Source organism: Bubalus kerabau, chromosome 2 (assembly GCF_029407905.1).
Source record: "Bubalus kerabau isolate K-KA32 ecotype Philippines breed swamp buffalo chromosome 2, PCC_UOA_SB_1v2, whole genome shotgun sequence".
Lineage (NCBI taxonomy): Eukaryota > Metazoa > Chordata > Mammalia > Artiodactyla > Bovidae > Bubalus > Bubalus kerabau.
Window position 1 is genome coordinate 186,556,095 of NC_073625.1, and position 17,553 is coordinate 186,573,647.

Consider the following 17,553-nt stretch of genomic DNA (forward strand, 5'->3'; position numbering starts at 1 on the left):
GGCTCCACGTGGCTTCTCTGAGCCGTGAGCAGGGGACGCGGGGGTCCAGGGACATACCCACGATGGGTGTGTCCTCACACCCAAGCAGTCTCCACCACACTCCAGTATGTCTGGCCTTTGCTCTCACAAGAGCTGTGGTTTCCAAACAGCCTTTAAAGTGGGAAAATCCTTTAAAGTATCATGTGGGAGACCCATGTACAGCAGGATGGAAGTAGAGGAGCTCTTCTTGAAGCAGAGCAGGGAGTCCCCCGAGGGCTTCCCGATCACCACTGGACACCTCTGGGAGCCCCAGGAGCCCATGTGAGGATCCCCATAGTGCAGGGAGTTTTGACACCCACAGAGTGGAAGGCCTCCTGGGATTGCCCTGGTCTACTGTGTGGCTGTGTGTGTGACTTTGGCACAGAGCAAATCCCAATCCTGCCAGCTGCAGCTGGACTCTGGAGCAGGGCTGATAAAAAGCCTTCCATGTTTCCTGAGAGGCGGTAAACCAAGGTGCGGTTACTCTATCATCTGAGAACACACCATCTGTGCCGTCCAGGGGATGCCTGGCTCAAGATAGGAATGGCCAGAGGACTCAGAAATATCCTGGTTCTCTTGCTTTTTCTCTTTCTCTTAGCTCCACTTTCAGATGTCCTAGCAAGGAGATTGTTAACCATGGCAGGAGGCACCAAAGATCACATATCACAGTTCCTGTTGACCTTCCCACACGTCAGTTCACAGAGCTCTGTGCACTGCAATGCGTTCAGTAAATATTTGCACTTAAACCATCTCTATTTATACATGTGCAGTGTTTACTTTGCAGCAAAGGATCAAGGCTGAAATGACCTTATGCATGCAGGATGAAAATAATTGGAAAATTATTAGATCATGTTTGTGTGTGTTCTGTTTCTCCGTGGCTTTGCTCAGATTACAATCTCAAGCAAATAAAATGGTATTAGGATTTCACAAACATTTTAGAATTCAGAATTAGTTGTCTTGCGTTCAGAACCAGAAAGCTAGATCCATAGTAATCTTTTGTGGTCTTGAAGCAATAATAAAAATGCAAGTTCTCATTGACTGAACAGTTCTCATTGAACACTGGGAAGAGAATCTGAAATGTAAGCAATTCTTCCAGACCTCAAGAATGTATCCATGGACCATGACTATGGTCCTGATGGATCTGAGACTTGTCTATGGACCCAATAATTTGTCCAACATTCTACATCACAGATGTATATGACGGATATCCATATTCTTGGAGAATATGACCAAGAATCTATGCTGGTGCTAAGTTGCTTCAGTCGTGTCCAACTCTGTGTGACCCCATAGATGGCAGCCCACCAGGCTTCCCTGTCTCTGGGATTCTCCAGGCAAGAACACTGGAGTGGGCTGCCATTTCCTTCTCCAATGCATGAAAGTGAAAAGTGAAAGTGAAGTCGCTCAGTCGTGTCTGACTCTTAGCGACCCCATGGACTGCAGCCTACCAGTCTCCTCCACACATGGGATCTTCCAGGCAAGAGTACAGGAGTGGGTTGCCATTGCCATCTCCAAGAATCTTTATAGACACTGATATACTTCAGTTCAGTTCAATTGCTCAGTCATGTCTGACTCTTTGTGACCCCACGGACTGCAGTATACCAGGCTTCCATCTCCATCACCAACTCCCAGAGCTTGCTCAGACTCATGTCCATTGAGTCGGTGATGCCATCCAACCATCTCATTCTCTGTCATTCCCTTCTCCTCCTGCTCTCAATCTTTCCCAGCATCAGGGTCTTTTTCAAGGAGTCAGTTCTTTACATCTGGTGGCCAAAGTATTGGAGCTTCAGCTTCAGCATAGGTCCTTCAAATGACTACTCAGGGTTGATTTCCTTTAGGATTGTCTGGTTTGATCTCCTTGCAGTCCAAGGGACTCTCAAGAGTCTTCTCCAGCACCACAGTTCAAAAGCATCAATTCTTCAGCACTCAGCCTTTTTTTTTGGTCCAATTCACATCCATGGCTGGCACAATTCTTCACCATTTCTAGATTGGTGAGTTTTTTATGTGACTCTGGGAGATAGGCTTACTGTTATACCAGTTTTTCTCTCCTTTCCCCCAATCTCTACTCTGCTTCTTTTTGAACATGCTAATGATTTATCTCAAGTAAATATTGACCCTCAGTTTTGTACTATTATTTATCCACTCACTATCACAAGTGGAATTCCTGACCTCCTTCCTGGGCTAACTGATATACCTGAGGCAGGACCTTCTGCAATCAATTGCATCTCCCCTTATTATTAGCACTGGATATGAAAGAAGGGAATAATTGATTAAAAAATTAGACTTTGGGTCTCAGGGTCAAGTTTTGAGATAGAACTCTATGATGATTTCTAAATTTGGAGGAGTAATTAAAAATTGATCACAATGAGGATCAATTTAAATACATTTAAATTTAAAACACAATAAATAAATTTAAAATTAAATGTAAAATAAAGTTTACATTTAAAATAATTTTTAAAATTTGTATTTATTTATTCATTTGGCTGTGCTGGATTTCAGTTGCAGCACTCTGAAATCCACTCAGTGAGGATCAAGGGGAAGTGGAGAGGCTTCCCCTTTCACTGGATTTCTTTACTTTCTTCTGAAAAATTCAGGTGTTAAAATTCATGTTGCCAGTCAATTTGTTCTTTAAATACTAATTCCAGTGACATCTGTGTTATTGCTTAGCAATGCAAAAGACAGTTCCACCCTCGCTGTGAAGGAGTGGAGATTAAATAATCAAATGTCTAGTGTCAGGAATCGTCCCACTATGTGTCAAGTTAGATGATGTTTGCACACATCAGTTCACTTTTTAGATTTTAATTCTCTGCAGTCTGATTGTCATGGAAATTTGGTACATGAAGATGGTTCAGTTCAGAGAAAGTGTGATAAGGTGCCAAAGTCCCCTGGGCAGCAGGTGGCATAGCAAACATCTTGATGAGACTCTTTGGTTACTGCATATAAAAAATTAGGGGCTTCCCTGGTAGTCCGGTGGCTGAGACCCCATACTTTCAATGCAGAGGGCCTGGGTTCGATCCCTGGGTTCGATCTAGTTCCCCACTGGGTCAGGGAACTAGAGCCCACATGCTTCAGCTAAAAGGTAGTGTGTGCTGCAACTGAAACCCAGCACAGCCAAATGAATAAATAAATAAAAATTTTAAAAATTATTTTAAATTTAAAGTTTATTTTAAATTTAATTTTAAATTTATTTATTGTGTTTTATATTTTAAATTTAAATGAATTTAAAATTAAATTATTTAAATAATAATTTAAAGAATTAAATTATTCACTCAGGGCATAGCTTTGCAGACATCTCTTTGAACCTGTGGCTTCCTAATGGCATGGTATTTTGACCTTCAGTTCAGTTCAGTTGCTCAGTTGTGTCTGACTCTTTGTGACCCCATGAATCGCAGCATGCCAGGCCTCCCTGTCCATCACCAACTCCTGGAGTTTACCCAGACTCATGTCTATCGAGTCAGTGATGCCATAGGTTTCCCTAAAGAATCCAATAACTGGGCAAAATGACTGGCACCTGCCTATAACTGGGAATAATTACTTGTGTGTACTAGAAAGACTGGGGGTGATGAGGTTTAATTTGTGTGCAGGAACTAGAATGCAAGAAGGGCTAGTGAAGATGATGGTGGAAGGGTGGATGGATAGGCTGCTTCGGGGCGGGGGGCTAGGTTCCCTGAGGGGAGAGCAGAGAGAGGTGCTGTGAACATCAGGGCAGTGTCCTTAGGAGACAGACAAGCTGAAGGGGAGAGAGTCTCCAGGCCTCCAAGTGCATGTCCCTAGTCTTGTTCCCACAGGACAGTCATGGGGCGAAGCAGCAGCATGCTTATATCCTAGGTAGCAAAGGACTTCGGGCTTCCCAGGTGGTGCTAGTGGTAAAGAACCTGCCTGCCAATGCAGGAGACACAAGAGACGTGGGTTCAATCCTTGGGTTGGGAAGATCCCCTGGGGGAGGGCATGGCAACCCACTCCAGTATTCTTGCCTGGAGAATCCCATGGGCAGAGGACCCTGGTGGGCTATAGTCCATAGGGCCACAGAAAGCTGGACATGATTGAGTGACTGAACACACACACACACAAACACACACACACACACACTCACACACACCCACATTCACACACACACAGTCACACACACATACACTCACACACACACACTCTCACACTCACACACACACACTCACACACAGTAAAGGACATCTACTCCGCCCATACACAGGCAGTCATGAGCAGAGAACAATAGCTCTCCCACCCCTGCCCTGACCAGCTTCCTAGGGAACTTAGGCCTGAAAGATGTTAAAAAAAAAAAAATTGTGGAGCCAAAACAGCACAAAATTTAGGTGTAGTGGTTGCATCTCAACCCTGGCTCTGGTGAATTCTGAACTCCAATCTGGAAAGTTCCACACAGGTATCAATTTGACATCAGTTGCCCCTTCCTGTACTAAGGTGGAAACTGCTTTTTCACTATTGCTATAATATGTCTGCTCATGCTTCATCACTCAGTAATGTCTGGCTCTTTGTGACCTCCATGGACTGTAGCCCGCCAGGCTCCTCTGTCCATGGGATTTCCTAGGGAAGCATACTGGAGTGGGTTGCTATTTCCTTCTTCAGCTATAGTATGTATCAGAAGTCAAATTATTCTTCAGCACATCTTGGATAAGGCACCCCAGGCTTTCCCTTAATATAAAAAAATGATTTGCCATACAGTTTTTGTAGGATTGGGAAACAGCCATATAACAAGTCCAAACTGCATGGAATGGTAAGATTAGTGATCTGAGAAATGTGCTATAATTAAAATTTTACTAAATTATCATAAACCCTTGTAAAAGTGAAAGTCACTCAGTTGTGTCTGACTCTTTATGACCCCATGGACTATACAGTCCATGGAACTCCCCAGCCAGAATACTGGAGTGGGTAGCCTTTCCCTTCTCCAGTCGATCTTCCCAACCCAGGAATCAACCCGGGGTCTCCTGCATTGCAGATGGATTCTTAACTGAGCCATGAAGGAAGCCCCAAAAACCCTTGTAAGAAATTTTTAAAAATTAACATGAAATTCTCAATTGAGGGCTTATTCTAATGTTACTCCAAAACTGGCAAAGCATAGGATGATGTAGATTATTGCATAATTTTTAAGTGGAGAGATGGAATTGGTCAGAGCTTACACTAATAGCTGAAGAGTCACTGAAATTATTCTAATGGGCATCCCAGGTGGCTCTAGTGGTAAAGAGTCTGCCTGCCAGTGCAGGAGACGTAAGAGACGTGGGTTTGATCCCTGGGTAGAGAAGATCTCCTGGAGCAGGGCATGGCAACCCTCTCCAGTATTCTTGCCTGGAGAATCTCACAGATAGCAGAGCCTGGTGGACTACAGCCCATGGGGTTGCACAGAGTCGGACACAACTGAAGCGACTTCGCACGTGGCTCCCCAAAAAAGAATGAAAAATTATACGGGAAGAGAGAAACAATGGATAATCAAACAGAGGTGACACAGGAAGTGTGGTCTGAATTGTGCTGGAATATTTTAGGAGGGCAGCAAAAAGTTTTCAAGGAGCCAAATCAGGAATCGGTGGGTGAGTTAACCCTCTGACCCAGCTTTTCTGACAATGGCTCCTTCCTGGGAATGCTGCCACATGGCAGGAGCCTCCTGTGTCCCCTGGAGGTTCAGACGGGACCTGAGCCCCCCACGACCTGCCCCCATGCTCACCATCCTCTTTGGTCCGGGTGAAGATCTGCTCGCTCCGGACGCCGTCTCCAGCCCGGGTAAAGGCCAGCACCTGGATGCTGTAGTTGGTGTATTTCTCCAGCCCATCCAGCTCTAGGGAGGGCTGCGTGGTGGTGACATTTTTAATCTCGCCCAGCTCTGGAGGACAAGAAAACACGAGCGTGTTACCACGGCTGTTGGCATGTTCTTACTGCTGCCCAGTGCTGGGCCCGCATCAATCACTCCCTGAAATCACTCAGGGGTGTGGGCACAGCCTTCGTGAGACACTGACCCTCTGCGGTCTCTTGAAAAACATCATTTGCACCAAATTGCCACAGAGTGCCAGGAAGAAAAGAGGTCTGGAAAACAGCAGTTCAGTCAAGTGTTATAAACCCAATGCCAACAGGCCCCTCCGGAACTGTCCCCAAGCAGGAGTAACCCAGCAGATTCCCCGCACCCTGGCCCCAGGAAGCCAGGACCACGTAGGCTGCATAGAGATACTTCTAACTGCTCATTAAGAAGCTTCTACAAGTCGAGCCTAGTTTTCTGGTTAACATAAGCAGACTTCTTTAAGGTACATGTGTTTTCTTGCACCTAATTTAAACTGCAGTGGCCCAGCACAACTCCTCCTGTCGCCTGGAGTGAACCCCTTGCCCACAGGACAGGCTGATGTATCAGAAACGCGTTGTCAGCTAAAAATGCTTTGTGTTCTGCAGCGGGATCAGATAATGACATGCAAAGATGGAACTTTGTGCTGGCCTGCCTGAAGCCCATGATGCATGGCAGCTTGAGAAAACTCACAGGGCCTTGTGAAATACCGGCAGGGATGCTCTGGATTTAGAAATGAGCCATTGGCAGAGGAACTGGAGGAGGAGAGAGGGACCAAAGAGCTGCCCACCTTTAGGGCAAGTGGTCGTTTGTGGAATGTTTGGTGCAGCCTGACCCCTGTGCCTGGGGGGCTGGTTTACTAAGAACGGGGGTGGGAGATGGGCCAGGAAGGAGACCTCCTTGGTGTCTGGTCATCTCTGCACACGATGCTCACAGTGCACGCGGCACTCACAACCAGGTGTCCCGCAGTGTCTCTCGCTTTCTCTGGCCTCAGGAAACACAGCTGACACGCCACGCTGCTCCTAAGGTGCCCTGCGCTGGGTTCCCATGCAAACTCACTCACTCAACATGACTATCCTTTTGTTTCCACTGGCCGTTCCTTTTACAGAAGGGGAAACTGAGGCAGAGAGAGGCTCAATGTCTTCGCCAGGTCACGGATCTGAACACAAAGGCTGAGAGCGTGGGCTGTGGCACCACATATGGTGTGGCCGCATGCCCACGGTCCATGCTCTCAGCTACTCCCTGAGGACACTGGGTGGATGCATGTTGGCCGGAGGAACTGGGTTTCTGCCAGCCTGGTTTTCCCTTCTTGCTCTTTGTTCTTCTATCTTGTCCTCCTAGCATGTTGCATGGACGTTCGGAGATTAGTGGTCAGGTATTTTGTGGTTATGGTGACTATGAATGTCTGTATTCACCTTTCGTCATCAAAAGGTGATATCAGGGCTGAACTGGACACAGTAGGAAAGCTGAATTTCAAATAGAGCAGGGGGTAGTCGAGGTGTGTCACCCCCATGCCAGGGACCCCTGTGTTTGATGACGGTTGGGAGGGGAGGGGAGAAACAGTGGGTCTCAGGCAAGGCCCCGGACCCAGTAGGAGCCCAAGGCCTGTTTCCACCATGAGCAGCTCATGGGCAAGTTCTGGAGGCAGGATGCTTTGCTGGGGGGAGAGCAGGGCCAGGGTGCAGCCCCCCAAAGATGCCTGAGGTCCAGTGTCTCCTGGGGGCTACCAGCCAGCAGCAGACTTTCAAGGGCCACAATTGAGAAGTCACAGCAGATGGCTAGTGAAAATGAGAGAAATGTTTGCTCCTGTGTGGTCCCCGTGCACTTGGAAAGTTGACAATCATTACCCTCAGATGGGTTAGAAATGCTTTCCTGTGAAAGAACAGTCTTTCCTAGGTGGCCATCAGACCTCTTTCCGTTACATTGTTCATTTATAATTTTCATTTTCCTGAACATAGACAATATAGGTCAATGAGAGTAGCATAAAAAACTCAAATGCTAATGAAAAAAATGCAAGTATATCTCATCAAGATCTTTTCAGACTTAGGAACTTTTACATTGTGACAAAGATTATGCCAAAGAAGGGCAATGCCAAAGAATGTTCAAACTACCGCACAATTGCACTCATTTCACATGCTACCAAAGTAATGTTCAAAATTCTCCAACCCAGGCTTCAATAGTATATGAACCAAGAACTTCCAGATGTTCAAGCTGGGTTGAGAAAAGGCAGAGGAACCAGAGATCAAATTGCCAATATCTGTTGGATGGTAGAAAAAGCAAGAGAATTCCAGAAAAACATCTACTCTGCTTCACTGACTACGCTAAATAAAGCCTTTGACTGTGTGGATCACAACAAACTGTGGAAAATTCTTAAAGAGATGGGAATACCAGACCACCTAACATGCCTCCTGAGAAACCGGCACGTAGGTCAAGAAGCAACAGTTAGAACCAGACGTGGAAAAACAGACTGGCTCCAAATTGGGAAAGGAGTACATCAAGGTGGAATATTGTCACCCTGCTTATTCAACTTATATGCAGAGTACATCATGCAAAATGGCAGGCTGGATGAAGGACAAGTTGGAATCGAGATTGCTGGGAGAAACATCAGTAACCTCAGATATTCAGATGACACCACCTTTATGGCAGAAAGTGAAGGGGAACTAAAGAATCTCTTGATGAAGGTGAAAGAGGAGAGTGAAAAACCTGGCTTAAAACTCAATATTCAAAAAACGAAAGTCATGGCATCCAGTCCCACCACTTCATGGCAAATGAATGGGGAAACAATGGAAACAGTGACGGGCTTCATTTTCTTGGGCTCCAAAATCACTGCAGATGGTGACTGCAGTCACAAAATTAAAAGACCCTTGCTCCTTGGAAGAAAAGCTATGACAAACCTAAAGGCTATGGTTTTTCCAGTGGTCATGTATGGATGTGAGAGGTGGACTATAAAGAAAGCTGAGTGCCGAAGAATTGATGCTTTTGAATTGTGGTGTTGGGGAAGACTCTTGAGAGTCCCTTGGACTGCAAGGAGATCCAACCAGTCCATCCTAAAGGAGATCAGTCCTGGGTGTTCATTGGAAGGACTGATGTTGAAGCTGAAACTCCAATACTTTGGCCACCTGATGTGAAGAGCTAACTCATTGGAAAAGACCCTGATGTTGGGAAAGATTGAGGACAGGAGGAGAAGGGGACAACAGAGGATAAGATGGTTGGATGGCATCACTGACTCAATGGACATGAGTTTGGGTGGACTCCGGGAGTTGGTGATGGACAGGGAGGCCTGGAGTGCTGCAGTTCACGGGGTTGCAAAGAATTGGACATGACTGAGCAACTGAACTGAACTGAACTGAACTGAAAGTGAGTGAAGTAGCTCAGTCGTGTCCGACTTTTGTGACCCCATGGACTGCAGTCTACCAGGCTCCTCCACCCATGGGATTTTCCAAGTAATAGTACTGGAGTGGGTTGCCATTTCCTTCTCCAATGACAAACCTAGGCAGCATATTAAAGGACAGAGACATTACTTTGCTGACAAAGGTCTGTATAGTCAAAGCTATGGTTTTTCCAGTAGTCATTACGGATGTGAGAGTTGTACCATAAGGAAGGCTGAGTGCCAAAGAATTGATGCTTTTGAACTGTGGTGTTGAGAGTCCTTTGGATTGCAAGGAGATCAAACCAGTCAATCCTAAAGGAAATCAACTGAATATTCATTGTAATACTGATGCGGAAACTGAAGCTCCAGTACTTTGGCTACCTGATGAGAAGAGCCAACTCACTGGAAAAGACCCTGCTGCTAGGAAAGATTGAAGGCAGGAGGAGAAGGGGACGACAGGGCATGAGACGATTGGATGGCATCACCGACTCGATGGACATGAGTTTGAGCAAGCTCCAGGAGGTGGTGAAGGACAGAAACGCCTGGTGTGCTATAGTCCATGGGTTTGCAAAGAGTTGGATGTGACTGAATGACTGAACAACAACAAAGGTTATACACACACACTCACACAATCAGGGAAAACATAACGCAATTCAGGAAAGGGGCTCCTGGGGGCTGTGTGCCGGGCTAGTTATGAGAACTATACTACATCATATGACCCCTGGCTTTAACTTTTTCATTTTTATCTTTTTTAAGGGCCTAGGATCTCTATGTCACAGGGGAAATATGACTTCTAATTATAGCCCAGGGAAGGCATGCCGAAGGGGCTGGCTGTTTCTGGGTGAGATACAGTGATGCAGAAGAGAAGAGTTGAGAGGAGAAGGGCAAAGTGGGGTACCCTGATCTTTTTAATACACCGGCTCATGAATTACCACACTATTGGAATTAGTATTTGAATGTTGACTCATACTGGGGTCCACATTATTTGGGTGAATGAATTTATCACGATCCATGAATAGGCCTGCAGTCCAAACCCCTACTTAAAATTACCCCCAAGCGTTTTTAAAAATCCCCAGAGCCCCTGAATCAACCACAGAGACACCTCATTCTCTCTGTTTCAAGGCTATTTTCCTGACCAGCCCATGTGGAAAAAAGGAGAATTATGAAAAAAGGCAAATGCAACCAGCGTGCTTCATTTGTTGTTCGTTTAAACTCCCAGTCTTCTTTATGGCTTAAACATCCATTTTTATGATTTACTTTTCACAGTCCCAGTGGAGTAATTTAAAAATATGTATATGGGACTGTACAGTGGAGATTAACACAACATTGTACATCAACTATACTTCAATAAAATAAATTTTAAAAATATGTGGCAAGAATAGTGTTCAGTTGAGGTCATGAGTAAAACAATATAAAATGAATACAGAAAAGAAATTCAGAAACCATACTATTTATAGTACAAAAGTTTTTGTAAACTGTATGTTTTAAAGCAAAATACTTTTTATGTATTTATTTATACCCTCCTTCATTCTTAAAGGGTTTTCAGGAAGAAATCAAGTGGGGTGGAAATGACCCCCCCCGCCCATCCCCTGACTTGCCAGCGTCACTCACACCAAAAGCCCAGCTTGGCACCTAAGTGTTGCTTTGATTCAGATTCTGTCTTTTTTTGTCTGGAAGAAAGAGAGGAGGGTTGAAAAGCAGTTGGATTCAGATAAAATGGGGCCAGTTTCCCAGTAATCTCAGAGAAGCTGCTGTCTTTAAAATTCTTTGACTTTCAGATAATAAAATACTCAGAAATTTCATGGACATATTGTATATTTAACTGTCCTGCTGCTGCTGCTGCTAAGTCACTTCAGTCGTGTCCAACTCTGTGCGACCCCATAGACAGCAGCCCACCAGGCTCCCCCGTCCCTGGGATTCTCCAGGCAAGAACACTGGAGTGGGTTGCCATTTCTTTCTCCAATGCATGAAAGTGAAAAGTGAAAGTGAAGTTGCTCAGTCGTGTCCGACCCTCAGCGACCCCATGGACTGCAGCCCACCAGGCTCCTCCGTCCATGGGATTTTCCAGGCAAGAGCACTGGAGTGGGGTGCCATCGCCCTCTCTGTTAACTGTCCTAGCAAGTGAATTAACCATTTTTGTTTTATCTGGTCATATTAGCAAGAGGAAAATGCTTTTTTATGCATATTTTTGAAAATATTTGGGGAAAATACTAACCACCGGGGTAGTAACAATGTCTTTCTCAGCCTGCCTGAGCATGTGGGTGTGTGTGTGGTGTGTTCTCAAGCTTAGCAGGTATAACCTTTACACAAACACTATGTGTTTTGTGTCTGTGTGTACCTCGGAGCCACAGTCTGAGGAGTTCATGCAGAAGAACCCATGAATTCCATGACATTCCCTGATAATTCCCAAATGTTAGCTCTCAGGAGTATCGGATAAAATGTGGCTGCTCATAGCAGGCTTACATTTCTGAGAGTTTTTTCTTTTGGAGATTAAGTGTAGAACTCTTACATTAGGCACTAAATCACATCACTTTGGTCTTCACAGAGGGAGTAGAAGAATCTTTAGAAACTATATGCATTTCCAAGCATTCTTTATTCAAAGCCTTTAATTTTTAAGTATTCAAGTTTTTAAAGCTTTAAAATATATTGTTGACTAGACCATATTAACCACATCATCCATCATAGAACTAAGATGGTAATAGGCACCATTAGCAAATATGAGTGAAATGTGAAAATAGGATGAATAGTCAGCTCTGGATTATGGAAATATTTCCAAAAAGAACAAAAAAGGAACAATCTTAGTATAATTTAACTTCAGGTGTGTCCATTAGGGTGTTTAATTTAATCTGACTCAACATGAGGATTGGAATCAGAACAAGAAATGATATATTATGGTACTATGTCAGTAAAATAGATAATTTGCAATTTTTTTTTTTTTTTTTTGCTCTGTACTTTACATCTGGGGCCTCCCTGGTAGAGCAGATGGTAAAGAATTCGTCTGCCAATGCAGGAGACATGGGCTTAATCCCAGGGTCAGGAAGATACCCTCAAGAAGGAAATGGCAACCCACTCCAGGATTCTTGTCTGGAGAATCCCACGGACAGAAGAGCTACAGTCCATAGTGTCATAATGAGTGGGACACAGCTGAGCAAGTAAACAACAACATACTTGACATCCATGGGAACTGTTGAAGCTCTTTTTGGGGATGAGGTGAAGTGAATCATCTGTTTAACTCCGTCCCTCGGTGGGGCTGTCTGTGCATTACTGGGCTTGTGCTTCTCTATTCAGAGCATCCTCCCCGTCTCACTAGACTAGAGCATCCATCTGAGAGGAGCTGCATTCTCAGTGTCTGGCAGGAGCTTCGCACCGAGAAGATGCTCAGAAGGTGAATCAATGTCTCCCCCTGCTGGCGCTGTGCAAAGTGCTACCCTGGACACCAGGAGGAATTGGGGCTGATCCTCAGCTCTGAGATCCAAGTCTGGTTACAGACACAAACAGCTCAGTCAGCCTCGGACCCAGCTGTGTACTTAGCACATTTATTAATCTGCCTTTGCCGAGGTGTCTTCCATCCTTTATTCTCGCACCATGGCAACCTGCTCTGGTATTCCTGCCTGGGAAATGCTATGGACAGAGGAGCCTGCGGGCTACAGTCCATGGAATCACAGAGTCGGACACAACTGAGCTACTGAGCACAAGAGCAGATCTCTGCAGCCTCGGAGGCCCAGTGTGTTCTGTTTACCTGGGCTGTCAGAGCAGACCCAGGTGGGCCTGAGCAGAGGTGGGAGGTGCTCTGGGGACCTTGACTAGGACTATCAGAAGGGCTGAAAGAAGCCCCAGACAAGGGTGGGGAGGCACCCTTGGAGCTGGGGGCGATGGAAGGAGGCTAGAAACAGGGCCTGGGGAAGGGCGTGGGCATGGGAGGCCCCAGCCTTGGTCCACAAGCGGAGAGCAGGGCGTTTCCTGCTAAGGGTTGTAGTTCAAGGTGAGCCTGTCCTGCTCCTGGAGTGGGGCTCAGCCTGGCTCAGGGCACCTACCCTCTGCAAGCAGAGAAACAGAGCCATGTTCTGCCTGAGATGCTTGGAGCCCCAGTCTTGCTATCCTCTGAGCTGACCCTCTCTTGTGCTACATCCTGCCCCTAAACAGGAGGATTTGTCCTACAACTTGAAAGCAAAGAAAGAATAAAAAGAAAAAGAAAGAAAGCAAGAAACAAGAAGAATGAAGAAAGAGAGGATAGAGGAGGGAAAAAAAGAGAAAGGAGCCAAAAATGGAGGGTTGGGGATAAAATGTCTCCTCGCAGGGATAATAATACCCTCTGGCCCAGTATTCTTCCTGAACCCCTTCCAGTTCAACTACAGGAGCTCAAGGACTTTCCCTGCTGAGTCCTGTCAGGAACAGGAAGGGGTCAGTCTTTTAGGACACATGTCACGTAGAACTTTCTAGATACAGATCAAGGTTTTGGTGCTGCCTGCAGAGGCTTGACATAGATACTCATAATTAGGAAAACACATCTATTCCTAGATATCCCAAGTGCCAGCCACCCCCTCCTATCCTTCAAATTTGGAAAGTACACGCTGTTTTAAAAGGGCTTCCTGGGTGGCTCAGCAGTAAAGAATCTGCCTGCAATGCCCGAGACACAGGCTTGATACCTGGGTTGAGGAGATCATTTGCAGAAGGGAATGGCTACCCACTCCAGTATTCTAGCCTGGAAAATCCCATGGACAGAGGAGCCTGGTGGGCTATAGTCCATGAGGTCGTAAAAAAGAGCCAGACATGATTTAGGTACTAAAATACCAGCACCAATGTTTTAAGCAGCTGTCCACACCTGTTAAAGTGTCAGATATGAGACAAGAACAGAACAGTGTGAGGAAGGAGGAAAGTACTCAGTGATAAAGAAGTACCCAGCTTGTCCTGAATCCCAGGGCAGGAGGGGGCATGTACAAATTCCATGGCCCGTCATTTAATCCTCTTACCTCCGTCCATGAGGTTGGCCCAGTAAATGACTCTGAACCCCTGGAGAATTCCATTCAAGGCTTCCTTGGAAAGCGTGGACCAGGATATTGATATGCTTTCTGGTGATGTTGCTATGGCTTGGACATTTTCGGGGGGGTAACTGGGCACTGAAATGAGATAATTAGACTCTATAAAAACTGTCAGTGGCTTAATCAGCAAACCAATACTGAATAAGCAACAGTTTAATATTTCAAAAGTGCAAGCAAAAGAAAATAAATTGCACTGAATCCCCCAAATTAATGGGGAAAATGAGTACCACTTTCCTGTACAAATAGGATAACTCAGTAAAATACAATGACTTCATAAGACTTCCAGTGTCTCTCTTTGCAGAATAACTGCTTTACTTTTAAGCAGCTCGCCTCCAGCTTAGAGAGTTGAGAACACGTCTGACCCTACTGCATGAATTAAAGACCATTGCTGGTCTGGCTTATTTCCCCATCATTCTTGCAAACTGCTGTGAGGATGAGGTGGTTAGATGGCATCACCGACTCAATGGACATGAATTTGAGCAAACTCTAGGATAGCTGAGGACAGAGGAGCCTGAAGTGCTGCAGTCCATGGGGTGGCAAAGAGTCAGACAAGACTTAGCAACTGAGCAACAAAAATACAGTAAGTCCCCTGGTGTTGAGTAACGTCTGGAGTGTGAACTGAAAGCTCAAAAGCAGACATGTTGCACTTACTGCTCCAACCCCAGCAGTGTCCCCTTTCAATCCTAGACCATCCATCAGAGGACAGAGAAAATGGACTAGGACAGAGGCTAGAAGGATATTTCACATCGAGTTTATGCAAACCTTAAACATCACGACTAGGAAAGGGGGGGAAATAGTGACTGAATCACAAACATCAGTGAAAAATAAACATCAAAGTGAAAACCCAGAGGCCTATCTAACCACAACTGCAAGGACTATAAAGATGGAAAGAAAATCCTGGATTTCCATTTACTACTGCTGCTAAGTCGCTTCAGTCGTGTCCGACTCTGTGCGACCCCATAAGACGGCAGCCCACCAGGCTCCCCCGTCCCTGGGATTCTCCAGGCAAGAACACTGGAGTGGGTTGCCATTTCCTTCTCCAATGCATGAAAGTGAAAGTGAAATCGCTCAGTCGTGTCTGACTCTTCAGGACCCCATGGACTGCAGCCTACCAGGTTCCTCCATCCATGGGATTTTCTAGGCAAGAGTACTGGAGTGGGGTGCCATCACCTTCTCCATTCCATTTACTAGCTCTCCCTATAAAAATGGTCAGGATTTTTTTTCCTCAGTTGTTCTTTAGGTCAGAAATTATAGATGCAAGTTACCACGTGTGTTCTCAAAGCACAAGAGGTAACTGCCATGCAAGCCTATTTCAGGAAAATCTGCCACCTCCTGCTACAGCTAACTCCGTATTTGGCCTCTGCACCTACACAATGATGCTTCTAGACACTCTGCTTTTCTTTTTTTTAATTTACTTATTTTAATTGGAGACTAATTTCTTTACAATATTGTAGTGTTTTTTGCCATACATTGACATGAATCACCCATGTAGACACCCTGATTTTCATGCACTGCGGGAGAATGTGAGCCTAAAGGCTGTCAACGTGGGAGTGTACAGTAATTCCTTTTGGCCACTAGGGGGCGCGCGGTCACCGTGAGATTTGTTCCAGGAAGCCCGCTCATGTCTTGTTCTCTGGTCTTAGAATGCTTGAAAATAAAAAGCAATGATTAAAAACGAAGAAAGAAAGAAAGAAAAAAAGCGGGGGGGGGAGCCCTCTTTAACGTTGACTTATGAGAAATTTTTAGAAAATCGAATTTCTATATTGTGCCCAGACTGCTGCTGTCATAGGGAGAGGCTTGGATTCACTTGGCAGAAGTCCACCTCTCGGGCTTGAAATGCAGGAGAAAGATGCTGAAAAGGGAGTGGATTCGGCTTTTCCATCAAGATGTATCCAGGGCGCCGAATCCAGGCAGCCTGCGAGTTAATTAGGACATGCTTCCCGCTGGAAGAAAGCCCTGGTCCCAGCCGGCCAGGCTGACATCACCCCTGCACAGCCTGCAGGGGGCCAGGCACCTACCGTCCTCGAGGGTGGTGGTGATGATTTCCTGAGAAGAAGGCCCCGTCCCGGCCCGGTTGCAGGCCTGCACCACCAGGCCATACTGGGTGAACTTGTTGAGGTTGTCCAGGGTGTAAATCTCACTGTCCCCCGTGGTGTCGATACTGATGATGTTGAACTGGAAGTTGCCCCCGGTGCTGTACTCCCGGTAACCAATCTGGTAGCCACGGATAATCCCATTTTGCAAATGTTTCTTGGGAGCCTAAGCAGGAAAGAGAGGAACAAATACCATATATTAACGCATATATGTGGGATCTAAAAAAAAAAAAAATGGTACAGATGAATCTATTTGCAGGGCAGGAATAGAGATGCTGCCATAGAGAATGGACATATAGACACAGGACGGAATGAGAGGGTAGGATGAATTGAGAGAGTAGCATTGACATATACAGATAGATAAAATAGAGAGCTAGTGGAAAGCTGCTGTATATCACAGGGAGCTCAGCTCCGTGACCTGTGATGACCTAGAGGGTTGGGAAGGTGGGAAGGGAAGTTCAAGAGGGAGGCGATATATGTACACAGGTAGCCGATTCACACTGTTGTACAGTAGAAACTAACATGACATTGTAAAGCAACTTTATTCTGATTTTTTAAAAAAATATACAGGGAAAAAAAAAGAATACTTGAGGTGGGACAGGAGGAAAACCAGCGCCTGCCTACCTCATAGGGAGACAAAAATGAAATTGAGGATGAAAATCATACAGATGTAGCAGTACTAATAGCAGCTATAGCAGCAGACTCGCTCCCAGAGGGCGCTTGAGGCCGGCGCTCTGCCTGCACCTGCGTGGATACACCCGGCCCTCCCCACAGCCTGGGGCACAGCACCCCAGGACCCTCATGGACACAGGAGGTCACACAAACAGCAGAGTCTGGAGAGGAGTCCACCGCAGCGCCTGTGCACCCAGGCCCTCTGTCAAGCTGCTGGGCCACTGGCTTCTCGAAGTGGTGGAGTTTCAAAAGACAGATTGAGTTTGCGGTACCTCAGCCTACATCAACCATCGTCTCATGAGACTGATGTTCACGTGTTCACAGAGCAAAACCGACTGAGCTCCACTCTGCCACATGGTCCCAGGCACTGGGGAACAGAAGTGATTTTTTAAAAAAGGTCCCTGCCTGCATGGAGCTTAGACTGTAATGGAATATTCCAGGATAAAGGTGTTTCCAGGTTGAAAGCTGAATGTGAACAGGAGTCCACCCCTGGCAAGAAGGCAAACTGCTTTCATTAAGGTCTGAGTCACTCTGGAATCATTTTATGGTGATTTAAGCTGGGCAAGG

General features: G+C 45.8%; 1 protein-coding gene across 1 annotated transcript in view; it reads right to left on the bottom strand.

Moving 5' to 3' along the window:
• The window catches only part of DSCAM (DS cell adhesion molecule), a 697,188-nt gene that overhangs the window by 100,357 nt on the left and 579,278 nt on the right, over positions 1-17,553 (bottom strand). The window contains exons 17-19 of the mRNA XM_055570128.1: positions 16,240-16,480; positions 14,153-14,299; positions 5,708-5,863 (exon numbers count right to left, since the gene is read on the bottom strand). Of these exons, the coding sequence (XP_055426103.1) occupies positions 5,708-5,863; positions 14,153-14,299; positions 16,240-16,480 (544 nt within the window). The remainder of the gene's footprint in view (positions 1-5,707; positions 5,864-14,152; positions 14,300-16,239; positions 16,481-17,553) is intronic.